Source organism: Cebidichthys violaceus, unplaced genomic scaffold, assembly GCF_023349555.1.
Source record: "Cebidichthys violaceus isolate CVI_PGR_0920_01 unplaced genomic scaffold, fCebVio1.0.p SCAF_6, whole genome shotgun sequence".
Classification (NCBI taxonomy): Eukaryota; Metazoa; Chordata; class Actinopteri; order Perciformes; family Stichaeidae; genus Cebidichthys; species Cebidichthys violaceus.
The window spans coordinates 1,805,303-1,828,181 of record NW_027176816.1 but is presented as its reverse complement, the minus strand read 5'-3'; the positions used below and the strand labels follow the sequence as shown (position 1 = coordinate 1,828,181).

Genomic DNA, 22,879 nt, shown 5'->3' with positions numbered 1-22,879 from the left:
TTTAGCTCTTAAAACTACTGGTGCTCTTACTGTGAGAAAAATATCCCAATGAATGTTTATACTCTTAATTGGTAAACCAGGGCAGAGCTAAAATGATCAACTTGCAGCAAGACTGAAAAAAAGAAACTGTAAAAATACGATCAAATCCCGTCTCACCTGCACATCACATCAAACATAAACAGCGTGAGAGTAATTCGTGGGGCTATAAATAGCGGGTGTGTTTCCGGTAGTGTCCCCGGGAGGAGGGGACCGAGGGGCCCGGCTACAGTTCCCCCAGACGACAGCTGACGGGCGAGGTGCTGAGACTGGTGGCAGCTCGGAGGGGAAGAGCAGCTCCGGCCCAGGCCTGTTTATTTATAACACAGAGAGAGAGAGAGCCTTTGAAAGAGCTCCTGTGTCACTTAAGATGCCTGCTTTTCTTCCCACTGGAAAACTCAGAGGAGATCAGGGATCTGTGAGGTGCTCTAACGCTGAAGGGGAACTTCTGTATTTGTCAACCTGGACTCTGGTTTCCTGTGTTTTTGGAGTCTAAGTGACTAATGGTGATAACAATTTCAGTATTGAGGGAGAGAGCTGCAGACGGCGGCCGCTAAACCGGCTGAAAAGTAACCGCTCTGACAGGCTCAGATTGTTCTTATAAATGTCAGACAACATGGTGAAAAGGGCCGTTGGAAGAGATAAAGTGTTTTTCTCTACCTTTAGGTTTCGGTTTGTTATTGTGTCGTCATGTGACAACGGTAGAAACGGGAGTGAGAGTCGGAGAGAGGAGCGCCGGTCGTTTGTAGTGTTGTGGTCGGTTGGAGTACAGAGAGCGTACGCTGTATTCACACTGTGAACGACACAGCAACATGCTACAAGTCATTTTCAATGAGAGAGCTAAAAGTACATTTCAGCCACATTGTAACAAGACTCAATCAGACTGGTGACTCTGTGAATCACAGGGTGATTTTGAGCTGATCGCTAATCCAGTGTGGTTAATCCATCTAGTAGCTGTTGAGATATTTCGCTGTATAAATGAAGATTTCGACCCCGCTAGTGACGCTAGATGAAAAGTGCGAGAATCACCGAAGTCATTAGGATTCATCCTCTGGGACACTCTGGGTATCTTTTTACAGATTGCATAGTAATGCATCTAACAGTTATTGAGATGTGTTTGTCTGGAACGAAGCGGTGCCAGGCTCAAGCAGCGTGTCTGAAATGCAACGTTCCAATCTTCTTCTTCTTCTTTTTTTTTTTTTAAACCCAATGACAGATTGTGGCTGAGAAGCAGCCACTGTGTGATGACTCTTTGATTAAGCTCTGGTTTCCCCTACATTACCGGCAGCGGCGGTGTTAGATTTAGCCTCCCCTCTTTCTCTCTTGCTCATTCTCGCCTCAGGACCGACTAATCTGACGCCACCTGTTGACTTGGCCACACTCGTAATGTCCCAAATAATCACAAGCCAGAGCTCGTCCGTCAACCCTCCCGTCTGTATATCATACTCGATTAGTTCATGGTTTACACTGTGTGGGAAAGGTAGGATAAGTAGACAAAATCTTTCTAAGTACGCAGCTTATGCAACCAGCTCTGGAACAAATTGGATCCTCGGAGCACCAACAAATGCGAAGCTTTCCACTGAGGTGCAGAAATTAATAATTAGCATTTTTACAATAATAAGATTGCTCGTGATGAGCTGACTTTGTGAGAACAGAAGCCGGGCTTTTGGGCCAGGGAGAGAGAATACCCTCCAGGCGTTCCTGTCCGGTGGGAATCATTTCATGTTGGTAAAGCCACTTTCCACCGGTTCCCAAGGCCATGCTTTTCGGGATGGCGATCTCATAATTAACTGGGATTTGGCGGGGGTACCATGGTGACTCTTTAGGAACGCAAAGCAGCTCCAACATGTCGAGCATCTCAAACCATGAGTTTTGAACAGTCTTTGTTTGGTAACCCAAGATGCACTTTGAGCTTATAACATCACCCCAAAACCTGCTGTTAACGGAACAAAACTCTTTGTTGGGCGCCATCTGCACATCAAAAGTCTTTTTTTTCCTCACTTTATTATTTTCAATAATACTCTTTGTTAGCTCTGCCAAGATTAAAAAAAAGAAGAAAAAAAAGTCCACAGAAGTGATGGAGTGTGAGAACAAAAAATATTCGTTCTCAGCTGTTTATGCCATTAATATAAACATAATAGGGCTGGAGCAGAAACGATGGCTGTGCTCCTCTCCAGATGTTCTGCTTGGCAGAGCAAACAAGACACTGCAGTCTGATGTTGACAAAGCCATCAAAGGGAGGAAGCAGAGAAGGTATTCAGAGGTTATCCTCATCTTTCAAGAGCCCCCCCCCCCCCCCCCATTCTCCCCATTTGGAAATTACCTGACAGCTGTTTTTGCCACCATGCACCATGGGAAAGCCGAAAGTGGGAGGAGACAAGAGAACAGAGAAGTGACCTCACTTGTGGAACAGCACAAAATATCCATGAGCAAGAAGAAAAGGTCAGCTTTCATCACAGCCCACACAGACGAGCATGAAAAGGATTCTCGAATCTTCAACATCAAATCTTAAGATTGAAAAATATATACAAACATGTGACCAAAATATGAAACATAATGATACTACACAGAGCCATTCATCTATTACTATAATAGGAAAAAGATGATGAACTCATGTTTGTCTTCAGGCAAAGACTGCATTCACTGCTGCTGTAGTTTTAATGTTTTATTCTTATAAGGCTTTGGAGGGAGCGCCTTCTTTCAGTCACTAATACAGGTAGTGAACCTGACTCCTACGGTTGGAAAAGTAAGGCTTGTAGCCAGAAAACAATCTCACATCCTTTGAAAGGGGACAAAACACAAAGGGAAAGTATGAGCGCCACATTAACTGACCTACGGTGTTATAGGAGGGACATCCAGTTATAGTTGGACAATCTGTACCTCATCTTTTTATTGCCTCTTATTTCCCTTGCAGATAAAATGCATTTCTTCTTTCGTCACAATGGACATGGGAAAGCCTGATGGCTGAAGCCTCATCTAAGGTACTCACAGTTATGGGTCATTACAAATAACTATTACGAATGACCTCAGCTGTTGTCATGTATGCATACAACACACCAAAAACAACACAAACAACATCTTAGAATAACAAAATCCTTAAAAGTTATTGCCTTTAACTAAACTGAAAGACGCGCGCTGCAGCATTCTGCCGTCCATCTCAGCCGAGAAAGGAGAAGTGTCTGGCCGAGTCCTTCCAGACTCGTGTCATTGAGACGAGCGCTTGCTTGTGTCGGAGCATTCTCCGGTGTAACCCACGGGGGGGGGGGGGGGGGGGGCTGCGGAGGCTGCATCGCATAATGCGTGGAGACGCCCGCCTCAGAACGCTGCAGTTTACAGGGAGAAGGGCCGCAAATGTGACTGTGAGATACATCTGAAGAGGGTTGAGGAGAGGAGGCGCTGAGCGAGGACAGAGCGGTGTCGGTGACCTCTCTGGTCACGACGGTCCCCCCCGGTGAACGCCCGGAGCCCCGACAGCGTGCGGCAGGTTTTTGACCCGAAGTGTGCACCGAGTCAAACTATGATGTAATGTGGCAAAAAGGTTCTACAAGAATGAAGAAAATGGAGTGAGGCAGGCAGCTTGCACCGACTGAGTTCCCTCACATTCAGCCAGGAGATCTTTGAGGAGAACAGAAGTGGAATTCCAGGGGGAGATAAAAATACCTCAGGTGTTATTACACCCTCCGTTAAGAGGCCCTGCAGCCAGAGCGGGTGCAGTACAGGACAGGGGTGAGGTCCGGTGAGGAGACGTCTCCAGAACTCTGTGTTTACCAATGCCTCTCTATTTAAATTGCATTACCATCTGTAACGTATTACCTGCCACAAACAGTGTTTAAAGAGACTGCTACTAGTCACTGCACATTCCCAGGAACCTCTATTACAGTAGCAGTCAAAGATGCTTTTGTGTGAGGCTCTCCCCAATGTAAAACTCCACACAAGCATTTCTCCAGATCTATCGTCAGAGAGGTTCAGTACAGTAGGCCGTCTGCTGCTGAGGTTGGCAACCCCCTCTCAACTCCCCGTTTGAGGTTAGGCCTGGACAAGAACCAATAAACACTGAAGAAAGCCATGTTTCAGAGAACGCCGTGAGTGGTGGCGGGCACAGCCAACTGCTGCTCAGCGTACCGGCACACCCACATCTGCACAGCACACGACTCGAGACCTCCTCAAAAAACGGTAAGTTCCCATCAGTGTGCACCTCAGTTAGACGTCATTACACACAGAGCACAGTATTCTGTTTATACTTCATTTCAACTTTGCTTCATCGTCTTCCAGAATAGGAGTGATTAAAACAATTTTGTTTTGACAGCGTGCAATTTTTTACGACCAAAAATAGACATGTTTAGAAGCAAATCTGCCCCCACTCTGGCTAGCAGCGCCGTGAACTTAAGCTTCGCTCTAACAAGCGACTTTCCTGCATGTTGTCTTCCATGTTTGGTGAAGGAAGTCTTTTATTTCCTCAAACCCGAGGATCAAGGCAGATCTTAAACCCCCCCCTCCAAAAAAGCCAGCGAGCTTTACTTTGTTAACGATACCCTACAGCAGATAAATGTGAACATTCCTGAAGCCAATTATTGGGTTTCGGCATGTGAGAGGGGATCAGGTGCCCACTAAAATGCCTCCATTCTGATTGGCTCTCACCTTCTCCATTCAGAATTTTAAACCCTTGGTGCAGACTCCCCTCTGTCACCCCCCTGACAAAGGATCAAGGGGCAGGACACTTGCAAAGAACCGGATTATGTTCTGGAGGCTGGGTCAAGGAGACGGCTCTGGGGAATCCCAGTGATGTTGAAGGTTGGATTTCTCCAGGTGTAAAGCGCATTTGTTTTAGCGTCGGCTCCTGTTTCATTTTCATCTTCTCCGTATTCTACAACTTCTATATCAAAACAGAAGCAGTAAGTCACTCCTTTGACGATAGGAAGAATTTAACAAAAACTGTTAAAGACGTTTTGGCTGCTGGTGTTATAACAGTTGAACACTTGCACAAGAAGTTCCTTATACTGCTGCGATGCCTCCAAACTTCAGACACAAGTATGGGAATATAAGCCAGCCGAAAACCTAAGTCAGTCTCAGAGCAGACTTTGGATAAGCAAACTGAGAGTGCAGGATGAAGATATGGTTATGAACAAGGGCCAGGGGAAAAGCTGCTGGACGGGAGATAAACAGAAGTCCTGTCATTACTTTTGTCTAAGGTCAACAAGATACTTTTTCTGCATCAATTACAATGTCGCAGGCCTGACGTTTAGCACTGTATCTTACATAAGTAGAGCATGCATAAACATTACATTTTATTAATATTTTTAATTTGACACCGTTATCCATATTATCCCCATCAAACACATTGCTGAAAGAGTAAATATGGTACAATGTCATTGCTTTTAATGTTTTTTTTTTAATGCTTTCAACTCTACTTATCCTGTTTAACTTCTGATAACACCCTCACTGTGAGTCATGCATAAAACAGATAACATTTGGTATTTAGTCACCGAATGTATCAGCCAAACAACCTACAGTATATTCACCTAGTCTGGGAATCTTCCTGTCTAGACTATTTCCCTGCAGGGATCATTCACCAGTCTATCACACACACTGAATAGCCGGCTGTGAATTCTTTTCAGTTGTAATGATTCACAAATTGAAAAGAAAAAGCAAATGATGCCCGCTGAAACAAACAGATACTTAAAATGAGCTCAAGCTTATCTAGTCGTATGCATATCTGGGTAATACTAGTGATAAAAGGGCATTTCAGTACGCCTGGCGGCGGCCTTGATGAGGTCTGGGGAAGGAATTCCCCCAGACAGGACCACGCCTGCCGGATCTTACGCTTTGAGAGCCAGATAAAATCCCTAAGCTAAATCAAACACTTCCTTTACTCCACTTACCCTTTCTCTACAAGACAGTCCCAAAAATAAACCGCCTGCATGTCCAGAGCAGAACAATACCTTAATGCAAAGACAGTCTTCACTACAGTGTAAACAAGACAAAAACAGACTGGATCTCAATTAATGATTGGGAGTTTACAGCACGTCAGCAAATATGATACACCTCTGGATATCACTATGGAATAAAACAAAAAGATATAGTACTTTAAGTAAAATTAAGCACACTTGTCATACTCAACTTTCCCCTTGTGGAGACTAAGTAAATACATGCAATTTCTCTGTGTCAAGTTCAAGTTTTGATTTGAGTGCTTGTTGGTGCATGTGAGCGTGCCCCACTGGCTAGCTCGTGGCCGCCACCGTGCTGTTAGCAACGTTAGCTTTGAACAGCCGGCACATACGTTGCCATGTTGAGAGCCGTTGTGAGGCAATAAGACATGCTCTAAATGTCGCGTGTAGCGCCTTTGAATTCATTGATGTACAAACGTGAGAACAATATGTCAAGGGGGTAAAATGGCACAGTACAAGGGAAAGAGAACGAGGCTCCGAGCGCTACTGTGACTGGCTATCGTTAGCTAGCATGTTCCCTGCTAGCTAGCGCGTTAGTGGTTAGCTCACCCACTATGGTAGTTCACCAACTGGTCCTGCGAGTAGTCCCTACATCGCCATGCCTCTCGCACCTCCTACTTTGTGAACACGAGCAGATGTATTTCGCTGTGCCACTTTCTGGTGTGACAGACCATACGTCTGTATTTTTAGCAGAGACTGTCTGCCCAATATATACTTCTGAAATGACGCTGTTGGGTAAACAAGATAGAGAAAATGGCTAAAAAAATAAGACCCAGGTTGCAATAAAATTCATTTTTCGCAGAGTGATTGAAATGGAAACTCACCTTCATTTTATTTTATGTTTGTGTCAAAACTAACGAGTAATAATCCCACCGTTGGGTAGCTAATTGGAACAGCAACCCTTTATTGAGGACATTCATTGCAGACAGTCTCCTTGCAAGCACGGGCTCTTTAACGATCCCGGTCCTGTGCTTTGTGAAAAGCTCCCTTTACAATTATCCAGGAGCAGGATGTAAAAGTCAGCAGGTAACCAAAAAAAGGTGGGTCCAGGAGGCCTTATACCCTGAATGTAAGCGTTATTACAACTGGTATTTCTCAACATCTAGGACATAACACTAACATATGATATTAGAGGCTACATTTTGCTCTTGAATATACCCGTCTGAAGATGATCACGGATCACCAAAGTATAAAACCGTAAGGCTCCAAACACCAGCATCACATGGTCTGCATTCCTATTGCAACCCCATCGTGTTTACTACACATGGGATGATTTTTTTCATTTTTTTTTGCATTTACCTAGAAGCTGCAGGGGAAACAAAACTTTGCTAGATAATTTAATTTAATAACACTCTACATTAAAGTCAACCCAGGGGCCTGACATCTGACAAGCATAAACAAAGTCTGGGACTATCTTCCTCTCAACAGTTGACAGACGAATTTCACCTGTCCACATAATTCAACAACAGGCCTTAATTTGAAGGTGTACTCACACCTACAAAGACATCTGTTTGCCAGGAGTTTATGCAATAATACAAGAAAGCAGGAGGTCTATCCTGGCCATTCATTGGAAGCAGATGTGAGGGATCCATTTCCGACTATAATAAGGAGGTAATTATAGGCAAGGGGCCCCGTGTGTTCGTGTGAAAATACGCCGAGCTCCGGTGGCTAATCAGCAGAGCGAACCAGTCAGGTACATGAGAGACAGCAGTGAAACTAACTGCAGCCTCCTCTACAGGCGTGACTCATCACGGCGCTAATGGACAAGCCAGCACAAGCCAGTTCATGACCTTTTCAAGGGAAAAAAAAGTGCAGAAGAGGGATAATTTAAGACTCAGCTTTCACCAGTGAGGTTACATCACTCATTCCACTGACAGCTCTTCACCGTAAAATCTTTCAGACAATAAGAAAAAAAATGCAACAGTGTTGTTTTACATGAATAAAAGTGTTAGAAATAGAATGTATTATCTTTTTTTTTTTTTTTTACTTTCAAGTAAATCTTATGGTATTCATGTCAGCCAACATTCATTCCTCAACTTAAGTCCAGGTATTCCTGCCCAGGGGGCTGGATGGGAGCAGGATGAGCCATGACAGACAGCACATGCTATTGATGCCTTAAAGTATCATAAATGTTTGTTTGAAAAATAACATATACCCATGTTTTGAGTAAATGTTATTGCTATCGACTATGTCTTATTGCTAAGGAGTAGAGACAGAACACAACGGATCATGCTTCCACACACACACATTTTACATTGAGCTGTAGATTCAGGGCTGACATTCAAAAGAAAGTGCAACGGATACTTTAAAAAAAAAAAAAAGATTTGTATGTGGATGAGGCCTACATTATGGGTTTACGAAGGACAGGCTCCACCTCTGGGCTGCAGCAATAATGCTGACTTGCCCTCAAAGCACCCAAGGCTGACCAGACCCTAATCTCTGCCTGCCTGGTTCTATAAAACATGAAAAAACATCTTTGCTCTCATTCTTCTACTATCTCCCTAAAATCTTGTTTCGCATTATACCCGCACCAGGAAAAGCCCCAGTGAAACAACAGACAGAGGTTAGCCATGTGCCTGCAGGCAGAACTGATGTCTGGGTCAGAGAATCTGACTGCTAGTGTTGTGCCACATCCCCCCCCCCCCCCCCCCCCCCTCGTACACCCCTCGTACCCATGACAGGGTCATAATGAAGCCTCAGCAGGTGGAGCCTGGTAGGGAAGACAGGGCCTCTTCGTGCAGGCACAGCTGAAAGAGCCTCCTCTATGTGCTCATAGTCCATATAAATCACACAGGCGCTCAGTTCAGGGGAAGAACCATTTAATTACCCCTTTTTAAAAGCAATAATAGTCCGACTTGGCTGGAGGTCCTGCCTGCATGAAGAAACGGAAAAGCAAGGAAATCACTGTCTCTGATGATCACGGAAAAAAAAACATGAAGGGCAACCGAGACCTGTAATTTAGATTAGCAAATCAAATATATGTACGTTACAGGGTTGTAAAATGAGATCAAGAAAAGATCATACGGTGCATTGATGAAAAAAAAAGAAAAATCTGCAAAGTTAAACTGCTATTCCCAGAACTCTCTTGAGTGATGTGGTTTTGTTAAGCCATTGTTGGTGGTCACCATCTACTTACTGTAAACTGTGCATCGCAACTGAGAACACTGGCTGACTAATGCTTCCTCAGAAGTTAAATATTGCTACGTCAGACAAACAGCACATGCACAGCGATGAACTCTGGGTTGGTTTTTGAGATGAATCCAACAGATCTCCTCCTCCGTTAGTGTCTCCATCTATGCCATCTCTAATCAAAATGAAGCTTTCAGAGGCATATAAACAAGCCTTTAAGATGAGTGTTTATAAGGCTCCTCATTCCACTGGATCAACAGATGGTTTGGGTGGAGAGAAAATTATATACAGCCCACTTTAGTCTAAAAACCACAGAAATTCCCATTGCCTTACCGACTGTGTTACAAGGCCAACCTTCAGCTTCCCTCGGCCTGCCAGGTACTGAGTAGACTTGCATACTGTCAAGCCCCCGGGCACATGGTGGATGCTAAGCTACTTTAGTCAGCGTGGTGGTTAAGGAGTCTCTGTATTTCTTTGTATTTAGTTGGCAAAGCTCGACGTGAATAAAGATAGGATCTGAAATCCTTCTCTCAGCTTCTCCCTGATGCTTATCTGGAACAGCTTCAAGAGAGTTCTATTTCAAAATGATCAGAAGGCTCGATGGTGATGGTTTCCAGCAGCACGCAAGAAGCTGTGATTTTAATCTAGTGAAACCGCCGACAGGGTCTGCATTTGTTTCTTCTCCATGGCTGTCATTCCTACGTCTCACACGGTAGTAACTGTCTATATAGCCATTACACCTCTCACAGAGCGTGATGAAGACCATTTCAACTGTAAGACGCATTTACAGCTTCGTAGTCTATACTCGCGCTCATGCAACCGTGTAGTTCGCTGCAGCCTAATGTCATCTTGCTTTCTTCTGCTGGTTGCATTCACACTTTAAAGATCCTAAATGTTGTGTGATTATGTTGCCGGATAAAACTTGGACGTATCATACATTTTTGTTGGCCACAGAGTGTATTTTCTGCAACAAATCCAAAATCCAATGGAAAAGGCCTGGAAATATGTCATCCCCATGCAGCACACTATTGAATGGAATACTTGACAGGCATAGCAAAGGCAACTAAGGGGGAGGAGCTTAGCGAATGATCAAAGAAATTATTATATGTTTAATAAAATAAGCAATAAGGCTGCAATATCGCCTCACTTCTGATACAGCCAAATATATGCATTTGGGATTTGTTGAGCAATAATTATCTTTTCATAAAAAATATAGTAGGTGAATGAGTGTGTGTGTGTGTGTGTGTGTGTATATATATCAAAGACTTTTTCCATTACATCACAGTTTGGCTCATGGCATGGAACATGCATCTTCAAAAAGCAGCAAACCTGAATGGAAAATATTTCCAACCAAGAAGCTCTGCCCAACTAAAACACACTATGAAGGAAATGCTAATATCACATCGTAGCCGAGAGAGAAAATACAAACAACAAGGGCTTGTACTTTTGTGTAATTAGGTCCACAGGAATTCATTAATCCTTAGTTCCAGCTTGTTACTTGCCAAATTATAAAAACTTCTGTACAGCTTTAGTACCACACACCACAGGCCCTCCAAATGAAGTAGAGCTTGCTGGGCAAGAAATAAAAACCTGTGATAAATGCTTTTTTATCTTTTAAAAAAAAAAAAGACTGAAGACGCAGGGGAGATGTTTAAATAAAACTTGCTTATTGAGATACTCAGAAAGACAACAGATTATGGGGATTTTGAAATATAAACATACTTCAGAGAAAAAGGAATTAAGTAGGAGGAAAAAAGGGGGTTGGAGAAAAAAAAAAAAAGAATACACTGGGTTGTTTCTTTCGGCAAATACAGAGCAGCAGATCTGACATGCACACAGGAAAGCCTGAATAAACTTTGCTTCAGGGGGAAGTGGGGTCCTCTTGTCCTGCAGATTATTCCAGGTTTCATTTCCCCAACAGGATGGTGACTCAGCAAGAGACAAATGTTTTAGACCCTCACTGCACCAAAACAATGGACTACCGGCAACCTCTTAACCGCAAAACCCATTTGCTTTACAGCTTTACAGCAACTATGATAGAAATACTACTGGCAAGAGTGAACAGAAAAGAGGAAAAGGACAGAGGGCAAAGACGACAAACAGACGTATATTCCTACGGGAACACGAAGTGTGTGGATGTGTGTGTAACAAAGAGAAAGAGTTGTTATGTCTCGTGGGGCGACCACTGACATGATAACACAGACCAGACTGGTGCAGCTCTCCTCCTATCTCTGCTGAGGGAACCGAGTGCATCGCACCGAGACTCCTCTATCAATTTAAATTTGAACACTTCAAAAAGGCATATTTGAAGACAATTTATATCAATTTACGTGTTGCTATGGCATTCGCTATGTCTGTCACGGTCACGGTGGCTCTTTAATGTTTCCCGTTGTAAAGCGAGAATTGTGTAAAAAAGGGGTTTTGAATATGCACTTGGTGGCTCCGTTCATGATGCTGTGCTGAAAGACTGAGGCTAAAGCTGCAAGACGCAGGCAAAAAGGTCTGATGGCGTTCCATGTTAAAGCAGCTGAAGTAAAGAAACAGCATTGTTCTGTTCTAGCATTGCAGCGTACGAATATGATGGAGAAAAAAAACAGTATATTGAGACTGTTATTTAGCTGTTATCCGCTCTGGTGTTCAAAAGATACATATACAAGAGCCAGACATCAGTCATTTGTGAAATAATTTGCTAATTAGGCTCCTGAAGAGCATCAGACATGTAATGGCTGCCTGCGAACAAGCCCCTGGATCTAACAAAAGTGAGGGGAGAAGAAAAGCGGGTTTCTCTGTATTTACTTTTCACTGAGCCGATACATCTTGAAGCGAACTCCCTTTGTGAGCATTAACAGTTTAACAACAGCTTGGGGGGGGGGGGATTTGCATCTTCTTAAGGTTACAATAAAGTCTTGAAAAGATGGCAGGCTGTCTGCTTTCGCAGGTAGAGACTTGTCGTACAGTAATAGGAAGCGGAGGCGGGGGTGCTGGGGGTGCTACTGGGCTCAGGGAGCGAGACATCATCAGCTCTGATAAGACACCAGGGTGGGATTTTTTATAAACACTTCACAGGATGTCGGGTTCAAACCTGGTTTTAAAAGACAATGGAGGAGGGAAAAAAAAGAAAAAAGAATGACGGCATTCCTTTAGTAAACTTAAGTAGCCTGGAAAAAAAACAAAACACACAAAAAGCGTCTTTGGTGAAAAGGGCACCAACCCCCATCGGAGTAGCTGTATACGTTGGGAGGTTCCATACAAGACAATGCGGCAGCTCCCTTGAGGAAAAAGCAGAATGCCCAAGTGACTTCACATCAATGCCGCCAGCAAAGACAATGGCAGTTTCCAATAGGGCACCGACAACTACGGAGCACCTTCAAAGGGAAAGTGCAATACAGTTAACTTAGCATTTCAATGAAATCCTAATAAGTGCTAGCCTGGATACAGCCTGGGGGGGGGAGGGGGGGAGCCTGGTGAGACAATGTGAAGGGATTTAAGAAAGCAGTTTAAGATGGGGAAATAAGGCAAGAGTGTGTAACACTCGATTACAGTCTTTTGTTCTTCTTATCAAGCTCGTGTTAGATTTAAATATTCAGTTCACTATTCCCTGAGGAGCAACGTGAGCATCAAACCACTAATTTAGCAAAAAATAGTTAATTACAACCTTTTCCCAAACTGAACAAAAAAAAGCATTAGAATATTATTAAAGTCCCAACAGTCTTTATACAAGCAGACTGAACAAGTAAAGGGAGGAAAGAAACGCTCTACCACAAACAGTTTCTGACCATTAGCTGTGTTTTTAATTGCGTGTGGTGCAGACTGTGTTGTGTCCTCAAGACATCCTGTGAACTCAACGTGAACTCCGTTGGGTTTATTGCACCCGTGGAATGAAGAGTGGTGTATACTTTCAGCATATTTAACTGATTTTAAACAGCTATGTGTTTAACCGTTTCTCTGCAATCAATATTGTTGTTTTTTTTCAACTTCTGAATGTGATCAGTTACATCACACCGTGTGGACGGAGAACATGCGATCTTCTGGATTCTTGCCTGGAAATCACTGAAGTACTTTCTGCTCTGCAAAGAGGTGAGATTACAGGGTTCACTAAGGAGCAAAATCCAGAAATTGGGAGTGATTTAGTACTTTGCTCAAGGGCACTTCAGGAAATGGTAAAGTATGACCAAAAACTGTCCGGTGCAAATAAAATAGCACCTCGGGCTGGTAAATCTAGCAAATCACTTTCCCGATCGGGCAGGTATTTAATACATAGTTGTTTTTCTGCAGCTGATGATATATTTAGTTAAGGAGTGAGCCTTCCTAAATATTGTATATATACATAAATAAATAAAACTTGAAACGGCAAAGACATAGTTTGTGAGCCTTTCAGTTATCCTGGAAACAGGAGTTTCGTTGGCTGGCATTAGAGAGGATGCGGGCAAAACTCCAACTATGTTTTTTTTGCACCATTTGTTGCAAGTTTGAGAGAAAGGTGGATAATTAACTTCAGTCGTTGTTATTTAATAACCACTAATAACTTGTAATCACAAAGTTTAAAGCCTTAATGATTCAATTACAGAATGCAACTTGACCCGTTAGAAGCTTCAGACCACTCAGAGGATGACGCATAAAACTGTTTTACATGTGGTTTGAAACAAAAGCCCTCCACAAAGCGCATGCTTCGGGGAGAAAAAGGTAAACGTGTGAAGAGGTGTGAATGGAAAGAGTGGGACTCTAGTTACAACAAGCGGTACTGGAGAGTATGTGCGCTCATGTCAGCGCATGCACAGCGCTGCAGCTGTACCAGCTGAGGTGCAGCTGTGTTTGGAGTCGGCTCTTCTGTCCGACACGGATGTGATTCTGGGTATGAAAGTTCAACGCTGCTGCAGCCACAGAGCGCTGCGTAGTGTGAGGAGACATTAGTTAGTGTGTGTGTGTGTGTGTGTGTGTGTGTGTGTGAGGGTGTGTCCAAGGCGAGGGTGGGGTAAATATATTTGACCCACCTTTAACGCTTTGATGCATCTCTGCCTTCTTAATTCCTAATTTGCGTCACAGCACGAATCGCACAGATCTCTGAGGTTAAAGGAAATGCCTGCATTGATTTTTGTAAGAGTCAAATATGGTGATGGAAATATCTGGAAATATAATTGTTATTCTCTGTGTATACATTAGGTGGCGCTGTACTAATAACCTAGGCTCAGGTATGTAGTAGGTACTGAAATCACTGTTGTCAGGTATTTGAATTCAGGCTTGGGGTTGAGGCCACACTGTGGATCCTTAAAGGAATATACCACTATTTTTGGCATATTAATCATATTTATTATAAATCATATCCACTTCACACATACTGTAACTGCATACCATTTCCCAAAGCATACTACAAGGAACAAAAACATGATCCTTGTTTTGAAGTGTAGATATGAACGCAATTTAAAAAGCCTGAATGGGCAGAAATGTAACTTTTGCAACAAATAAATGCAGACATGCAGATGTTCACATATAAAAATCAGGTCTGCTCCATCGAAACAGATTAAGAGTCATTCTGACGTTGAACTGTTTTCCGTTGTCATTAGACTAGTACAAAAGAAGATGTTGATTTCCAGCATCTGTATCCAATGAAGCTATTGTAACAGTAGAAGAATATACCGAAGAACAAACAAAGAAAAATGGGCAGACGATCTAGCAAACCCATCGTATTGACTGTAATACACAAAGGCTTACAAATTGCAAAATTGTGAAGTCAAACGGTGAGCAACGTGACTTGTGCGACTGCATACACACATTAAAAGAGAAAAGTTGAGGAAGCTGTGCAGTGGAAGTCAATCGTGGCCATGAAAGAATCATGAGGAACCCCCCCCCCCCGCTGTCAGGTTCAGAGTCCTCACCTCTCTGACCCCTATACCGGCCCAAGTCACACCTCACTGCAAAGCCAACTATTGACAGCCTGCCGGCCGGCACTCCATATGTGCCAATGTGCTTGAGGAGGGGGCGAGCCACTTCAGTGCAGCCAAGATGGCCTCTCCCCCGGGGCTATAATTCAACAATGCGATGTTTACTGAGCCCAGTCTTCAAGCCATTATGTGAATGGGCCTGGAGGGGGCCCACCTTCCCTACTGTTTAAACTCTGGAGTGGAGCTGGTGTTTGCGCTGCTGCGCTTTGCGACTCCACAGGATCGTCATCGACTCTGTATGGGAATTAAACACCAGGTAGCGGGTTCTGAAACATCGAGGCGCCACACAGGAAGACCGAAACCGGCTCGACCCTGGTCGATACGTTACCCAGCATAGACTGAATACGTCTCTGCATCACATGTAGCAGCGAATGAAGGGGTTGAATTACACGCAGGAGAGAAAGATAACAATTTACGCCAACGACACGCGCTCCGCGGACTTTATAGCCGTAGGAATCCAGGCCGCCCCTCCCCCATCCCCAGTCCAACCCCCAATGAAGTCAAGGGACACTTGTGACAGTCTATACTGGGAGAGATCTCCGAGCCAAAATTGTCAGCAGTGGTGCTCACAGTCGGGCTGATGTCATACGTCAGAAAACAAAGTGTCTTTGCACACCTTCATGTGATTAAAGTAAGACCAGAGGCAAAGACATCTGGCCTTATCAATCCACTGCCATTTGTAAAACTCTTACATGAGTGAAGACAGATTTGGGAGTAGCCGTCTTTACAGTTTTTTTTTGGGGATCAAATATTAAGCTGTGAAAACACTCGACACCAGTACTGCTGGTGGCTCACCGCAGGACACGGGCCCTCATTTGTGGAGCTCGTAGCCATACAGAGTTTTCATTGACTTTGATTGTTTGAGTTGATGCGCATGACCCCGACATTCCAGCGTGGAGAAAGGAGGGCCCGTAGTAACACCAGTGTGTGTGTGTGCCTAATTGAATCAAGAGGTAGTCCGCCTGCTGTAGTTCAAAGTCATAATGCAAGAAACAGATGCTTGTGGTTCCAGATAATTCAATTATGACGGTATTGTTGGCCTAGCAGTCAATCAAGGCTGTGGTAAAAAACGTAAAAGGCCATCTCCTATTACCTTCCCGTGTCAGGACACAACAGATGATGATGGCCCTCTGGGGGACTGGGTAGCTTCTGTGGAATCGATGGTATTAAAAGATACACAACGTGTGTTGCATTCGACGATGCGGGTAATGCACCTTCTGTGTCACTTTGTGACAGCTCACAAAGTGATAGATCGTGTCCATTCACGGGAGAGGCTCGGCGCTCGATAGCACGTCAAAGCCGGATGTTAAATATACCTTGAAGTCATCGACACTTTAGCTTTCCAAAACGCCTTTAATATTACTGCTCATACACTCTATATCCAGCAGGTGAAAGTCTGCCGGCCACCGCAACTACGTCCCATCATTCAAAGAGGCTTTCCTTCATGTCAAATCAACACAGAGGAGTCACAGATAGCTCAACCATGACAGCTCTGTTTATTGGAGGGCATAAATGTGAGAGACCAGACAGGATTTCTAGAGGGTGGGGGGGGGGGGGTCTATTCTCAGCAGCTAAAGTAATAGTCCTCCTCTATATGATTCACACCACAGATATAGTAGAGCAAAACATCTTATTTCAGACTGACGTATTGATAACGGATTCATCGTTGAAGTCATTTATCAAGCAAAAATGTAAAAATATTCTGTTTCCAGGCTCTCAAAAGTGTAAATATATTTGGGTTTTGGGCTATTGGTCTGAGAATCTTCGCAAATTTAAGACATAATATTGGGGCCCAAAAAACATCTGCACATTTTAAAAAGATAATCAATAATGAAAAGAATAATGAGTTGCAGTCTGGCAGTATTGGCTGCTGCATCATAGTGAAATGGATGAATAAAACTGGATGAAAGGTAACTTGGTGGGGAATTCCCAATATGGTGCATTCTCCCAACTGCAGTAGATCTTGGATGAGATGGGAGGAGGACGACACCTGAGAAGTGAGAAATTCTGCTTTCACATCCCAAAGTCCATTTATTTGCCAATGAACCCCACATTATTTTTTGAAAGACTTCCAGCGCTGATTCATTAATAAGGAAGACAAAAAATAAAAATGGATTGACACAAAGGACTAACAAACATGTAGTGAAAGCAGTGCAAAGTGTAGCCTGACTAACTTTGAGAAGCTTTAAGCGTTGGGGGGGGGGGGGGGGGGGGGGGGGGTCTATGAATAGCTTTGTTTCTGTGGACAAACTTAGCCCAGCTTTACTCAACAGCAGGTTCTATTACTTTTAAAAGCGTCTTTACTGTACATGCTGATGGGACCGTGTGGTGTGGATCGGAATCTGTTCTAACAGTCCACTTGCATACGAGCAGCCCTGCACCAGCAGACCGCACTATTTACTGAGCATAAATAGCAACATCAACACATGCCTGACTTTCTTTCTTTCTTTTTTTTGCCTTTATTAGGACATTTGTAACTTAGACTTGACCTCTGGGGGAAATGAATGAAACATAAAAACCCACGGAGGTTACCAACAGTGGAAAGCAAAGAGAAAGTGTGCGCTCACTTACAGTAACCAGCTGGCATGTGAGTATCAGAGACAGGATAAGTCCACAGATCGAGGTGGTCGGAGTGCCCATTTTCCACCAACCCAGCGCAGGCTGCGAATGCTGGGGGAAAGGGGAAAAAAAGCGTAGTCCCTCACTCCTCCTGGCCGCTGGAGCGGTGTGTTGCCTGCACCTTTTTCTCACTCCTCTCCTCTGTGAAGAAACGCGACTGCTCCTCTGCGCCCCGCACCCGGTGGGACTTCATCAACAGGTAAAAGCGACCCTTTATCGCGCTAGTTGTGTTAGTTTGTTTGTTTGTTTGTTTTCTAGGTTGAAGGGGGAGGACGTAAAATATCGACGCGCGGAGAAGCTCCAAAAAATTGCACTCCGAAAACTTGGGACTTGTAGTGTGGCTATATGCAGTCCTGCAAAGTCCTATGCTGGAAAAAAGAGAGAGAGAGAGAGAGAGAGAGAGAGAGAGAGAGAGAGAGAGAGAGAGAGCTGCCGAAAAAGTAAGAGGCGGAATGGAATTCGGGGAGTGCTGAAAGAGAAGATAGCTAATCCCAGTGTTGGGAGACGCCACCTAGTAGAGCCATGTTAGCTCCCCACATGACCGTATGCACTCCTCACGTGTGTCGGATCCGGAGAAAATGCTTTGGTAGTATTCATATCATATATATCTATATATCTATCTATCTATCTATCTATCTATCTATCTATCTATCTATCTATCTATCTATCTATCTATCTATATATATATATATATATATATATATATATATATATATATATATATATCCGCACGCGGATATAAAGACTGTGTATGCATACATAAATATTGAGTTTACGACAGTGGTGATGGAGGTCTTTTCATAATAGCTGCTCTGTTACATGTAAAACGTTGGCATTCAAAATCGTACTCCATAAAAGTATTAGTAGGAAAATGTACTCAAAGTAAATACACAGTGCGCAGCCGAAATGGGCTCGGTGGTCGTTAACCTTCATTATACATGTAGATTATTATTTTTGCTGCAGTAACATATACTGTGCATTTAATGGCTGGCTACAGCAACCTTTAGTTATTGTTTTATAACGTTGGGTGGTGTAATTCACTGTATAACAATGCATTATATGCTTTATTTCAGTCTCAATCTGCAAAGTAACGAGTAACTACAGGTACCAAATACATACGGTGAAGTGCAATATTTCGCTTTGAATTGTTGTGGAGTAGAAGTATAAAGCAGCACAGAATTAAAACACTCACAGAAAAGTACAGGTAACTCCGAATTGTACTTAAATACAGTACTCGAGTAAATGTACTTTATCTGTGGCTACTTTGTGGCACTGGATGCTTCTTCCACCACTGGTTATGTATATTAATATGATGAAGTAAAAATACTACATTACAAGCAAGCCACGCCTGGAATTGAAGTATTCAGTATCGGCTAAATATAATTATTGCAATAAACCTGCTCTGCTAGTGTAGTGGACTTTTCATGCCCTCAAGACACATATTTTTCAAAGTACTTCCTGGAATTCCAGAAACAGAGTTCCCCTCCGCTCAACGTTTTTCTTAATAATTAAATGGTAAATAAATGTGTTTATGGAAAGCTTGTGGTCATTAAAAGACTGAGATTCCCTTATTTTGGTAGAAAATAGATCTGCTGTTGCACACTTCATTAAAAGAGCTTTACACAATAAACCTGAGCATTAAGTGCCCTCTACTGGTGTCAGAGGGGGCATTACACCAAAGACTTGTCCACGCAGTGGATACAAAGGACCAACTCAAGCATCAAGTAAAAGTAGAAGCTAACTGAACTGTCCTTTGTTGCTGTCCCATCAGAGACATGTCACACACAAGTATAAGTCACACGCAGAAATAGGCGGTAAAGTACTCGTCAGTACCGAAGTCAGGAGCTGTGTGGAGGGCTGTGTGTTTGTGTGCATTAATGTCACTGGTGTAAAGAGCACACTTTAACACTTACAGACAGCTGCTGCCAATTAAAAGCTGAACCCTGAATGGAATTGGCGAGGAGCTGTTCTCAAATGCGCACCAAAATAGGCTAAAAGGGAGATGAACAGAATGGGCTTATCAAGCTCGTTGGTATGCTATGAAGAGATTCTATTTTTACAATCTGATTAGATTAACTTTCTTCCAGACTTGTTCTAATGTTGTATAAAAACACTATGCTTTGAATGGAAAATTTGTGTCTGATGTGTTTTTTTTTTTCCCACACAGAAAAATAGTTAAAAATTCTTAAAATTGCAGCTACTCCTTCTGCCTTATTGAGAATTCAAGAATCTAAATTGGAACACTTTGGTCACCTAAAAATGTCTTATTCAGCATTCGGTTGTACTTGGCTCCGCCCTCTCGTGTCCCTTCTGGTTGCAAAAAAGCAAAGAGGGCAAAAGCCAAAAACCAGACGGCCAAAATCCTGAACTCAAGGCTCCAAAACCGTAGTCCACAAACCAATGGGTGATGCCGCAGTGACTACTTATATACCGTCTGTGATGAGCACCGAAGGTTTTTCACATCACATTTGTTTAGGACGCATTCGTACCATGATTCCCATCCAAACTGGTGATGTCACACACGTTTGAAAACTCAAGTTAAAGGTGAGCGCATGAAACGTTGAGATGAATGTGAAAACAGCCTAATGTCAAACAAACATCATTCTGCACAGAGAAGCTCAAAAGTCCAAGTATAGAAACAATAAGCAACGTAGTTTTGAACGGAGGGGGACTTTAAATTCAGCTTCACACTGTGTAATAACTGTGTAATTAAAAGTAAACAAAGAAAATGTTATTAGCTTGGTATAGCTAATAACATTTTCTTTGTTTAGCTAGGATAAATGAGGAAGGCATGTGCAAAATTCAGACACGGCCAAGACATAAAGAGTTGAAGCCATATGCAATATTTAACTTTAATTTTGAGCGTCTTCGTTGGAACAATATTTAAGACCGACGTATAGAAACAACGCGCTTCATCTCAGATAAATCCCAAAGTAAACAGGAGGCCTCAGAGCAAACATGTGCTCCTGTGCTCTGTAGACTCTTCCTGAATACACAACAGAGATCATTTCTGGTCTCCGACTGTGAACGCTTCCTCGAAGCATCTCACTGACCACAGCGGTTTGATTTAGGGACTCCTCCCTTTGCCTCCCGTCAGCAGAAAAGCCCTGGAAAAATTGTGTGAAACGTGTTCAGTCAGAACTGTCTCAACCCATTATTATAGGTCCCAAAACCAATGTTGCGTTCAGCAAAATGTTAAGGATACTTCAGCTTCTTCGACTGCGGTCCTCTGTGACTCACAAACAGCATCTTTTAATGCTGGGAGGTTAGAGTCTATTAAAGTAGCAGCATATTGCCCTAGAATCTAAATGAATGGTAAAAACAAGATAATTAATACAAACGTTTTATGTTTATTTTGATGTGGCTTTCAGATAAGCTTCAGTGATAAAACAGCTGATGATCTGGGATTTATGCTGGGGTAGGGAGCTGAGTAAACTATTTAAGCAAACAACAGAATACAGATATTAAAGTCAGGCTTATCAAACCGCTTTATGTCACTACCCACAGACAACTTGATCCATCTGGGACAGTCCTTCATATCGTTAAGTTCAGGAGAGGTCCGCAAGCTCAAGTCAAACCTGATTGACTCCCCGTTTGGTTGCTGTGCTTGCACTCTGTAGACATTATTAGATTCAGCCATGAGGTATGATGGAGAAGATGTCGGAAGACTCTTAACACCGACCGGCCCTCCGTGTGTTATGTGTGTTATGTGAGAGCGCCTGCAGCGCACTGCGACTCGTCAACTGGAGCTGCAGCTGTGCGAAACAGCTGTGACAATGAGCGGCAGATCAGCCAAAGAATATAAAATGCTTCCGCTCTCGGTCTACGCCCTTGGACTGTGATACAGATATATTGGAAGAAGACGCATAACCCCCCCCCCCCCCCCCCCCTTTTCCTTTCATTTAACTCTTATATGGGTCATATCTTACATGGATTCACCAAATAACTCAACAAAATCCACATTTTGGTAAATAGAGCAGTGCAGCAACTTAAAATACGCATCAGCAAAGGATTTTTCTTTTAAATCACTGAGCATAACTGAGTACAACGTGAACATTTTGTTGATGATCTACTCTTTAAAAATTGACGGTGACTTATGTGTCACACACCAAGAAAATAAAAAAGTAACCTGTAGCCAAGTAGCCAATTATGAACTACACAGAAAGACATGATCGTTTCAATGAACGCACAGCCACAATCTAACTCTAAAGCAAGGAATCTTTGGGTGTGTGTGTGTGTGTGTGTGTGTGTGTGTGTGTGTGTGTATGTGTGCGTGTCCTTTTGCATATCTAGAAAACCATTTATTCGATCTAAATCACACATGGTGGGTTTATTGCTCAGGACCCAAGGGATTGCTCTGTCGATGTGGGTCAATTTGGACAAGCGAAGCGTTCAATATTAATAACATTTTAATAAACAAGCGAACGTTGCTCTGTGCAGCAGCGGGGGTTGCCTGCTGCGGGCCGCGCCTTATTGACTGCAGTTCACTTTAGCTGCTGGATGCTGGGTAAACCAAAAATGTTTGAGCATTTGCAGAGGAGCTTAAAGGTGTCTTGTACAGCCTATGTAGAGTGTGTGTGTGCGTGAGTGAGTGAGTGAGTGTGTGTGTGTGTGTAAAAAATAAAAAGCACTAAATGGGCCCTAGCTAATAATGCGAGAGGTTCACCATCATGAACACATCATTGGTGGTTCCTCACACATACAGTCCAGTGTCTCGACCAATCAGGAGCCCAAACGGGTGCCACTCCAAGACACGTAGCCTGCGTTTGTCACATGGTCAAAGAGGCATTAGGAACACAGGCGAGATAGCAAGTCAGATCTATATATAGCTGGGACTACCATTAACCAAAATAAACACAGCTGAGTTGAGTTATTTTGTGATGTGCTGATCTGGGACACGCTGTTTCGTCCACATCGGCCACAGCACCGGGGAAGTGACTCCAGTACATTAGGTCTTATAACTCATCTGGATCTCCACTTGAAGGTCACAGAGAGAGCGAGAGCTCTCGTGGGTTTTATTATGCGTCAGCGGATGGAATACACTTTATTACTGCAGCCTCCCTGCACACAAAGACTAATATTTAATCAAAGGGGTACTCCAGTGATTTAGAGAGAAGGACATGGGGGACTTGCAAGAGAACCATAGAAATGAAAAGAATGGTCCAAATCAAAGCTGCAGTTTTAACAAAATAGAGCTAATCCTCTGAGATT

The 22,879-nt window shown here is 43.2% G+C and overlaps 1 protein-coding gene across 9 annotated transcripts in view; it reads right to left on the bottom strand.

Annotated features, from left to right (window-relative positions):
* The window catches only part of hspg2 (heparan sulfate proteoglycan 2), an 87,231-nt gene extending 69,444 nt beyond the window's left edge, over positions 1 to 17,787 (bottom strand). For all 9 annotated transcript variants that reach the window (XM_068732870.1, XM_068732872.1, XM_068732876.1 and 6 more), the window contains exon 1: positions 17,621 to 17,787. In XM_068732870.1, the coding sequence (XP_068588971.1) occupies positions 17,621 to 17,689 (69 nt within the window). In that variant the 5' untranslated portion in view covers positions 17,690 to 17,787. The remainder of the gene's footprint in view (positions 1 to 17,620) is intronic.
* Positions 17,788 to 22,879: the final 5,092 nt, after the last annotated feature.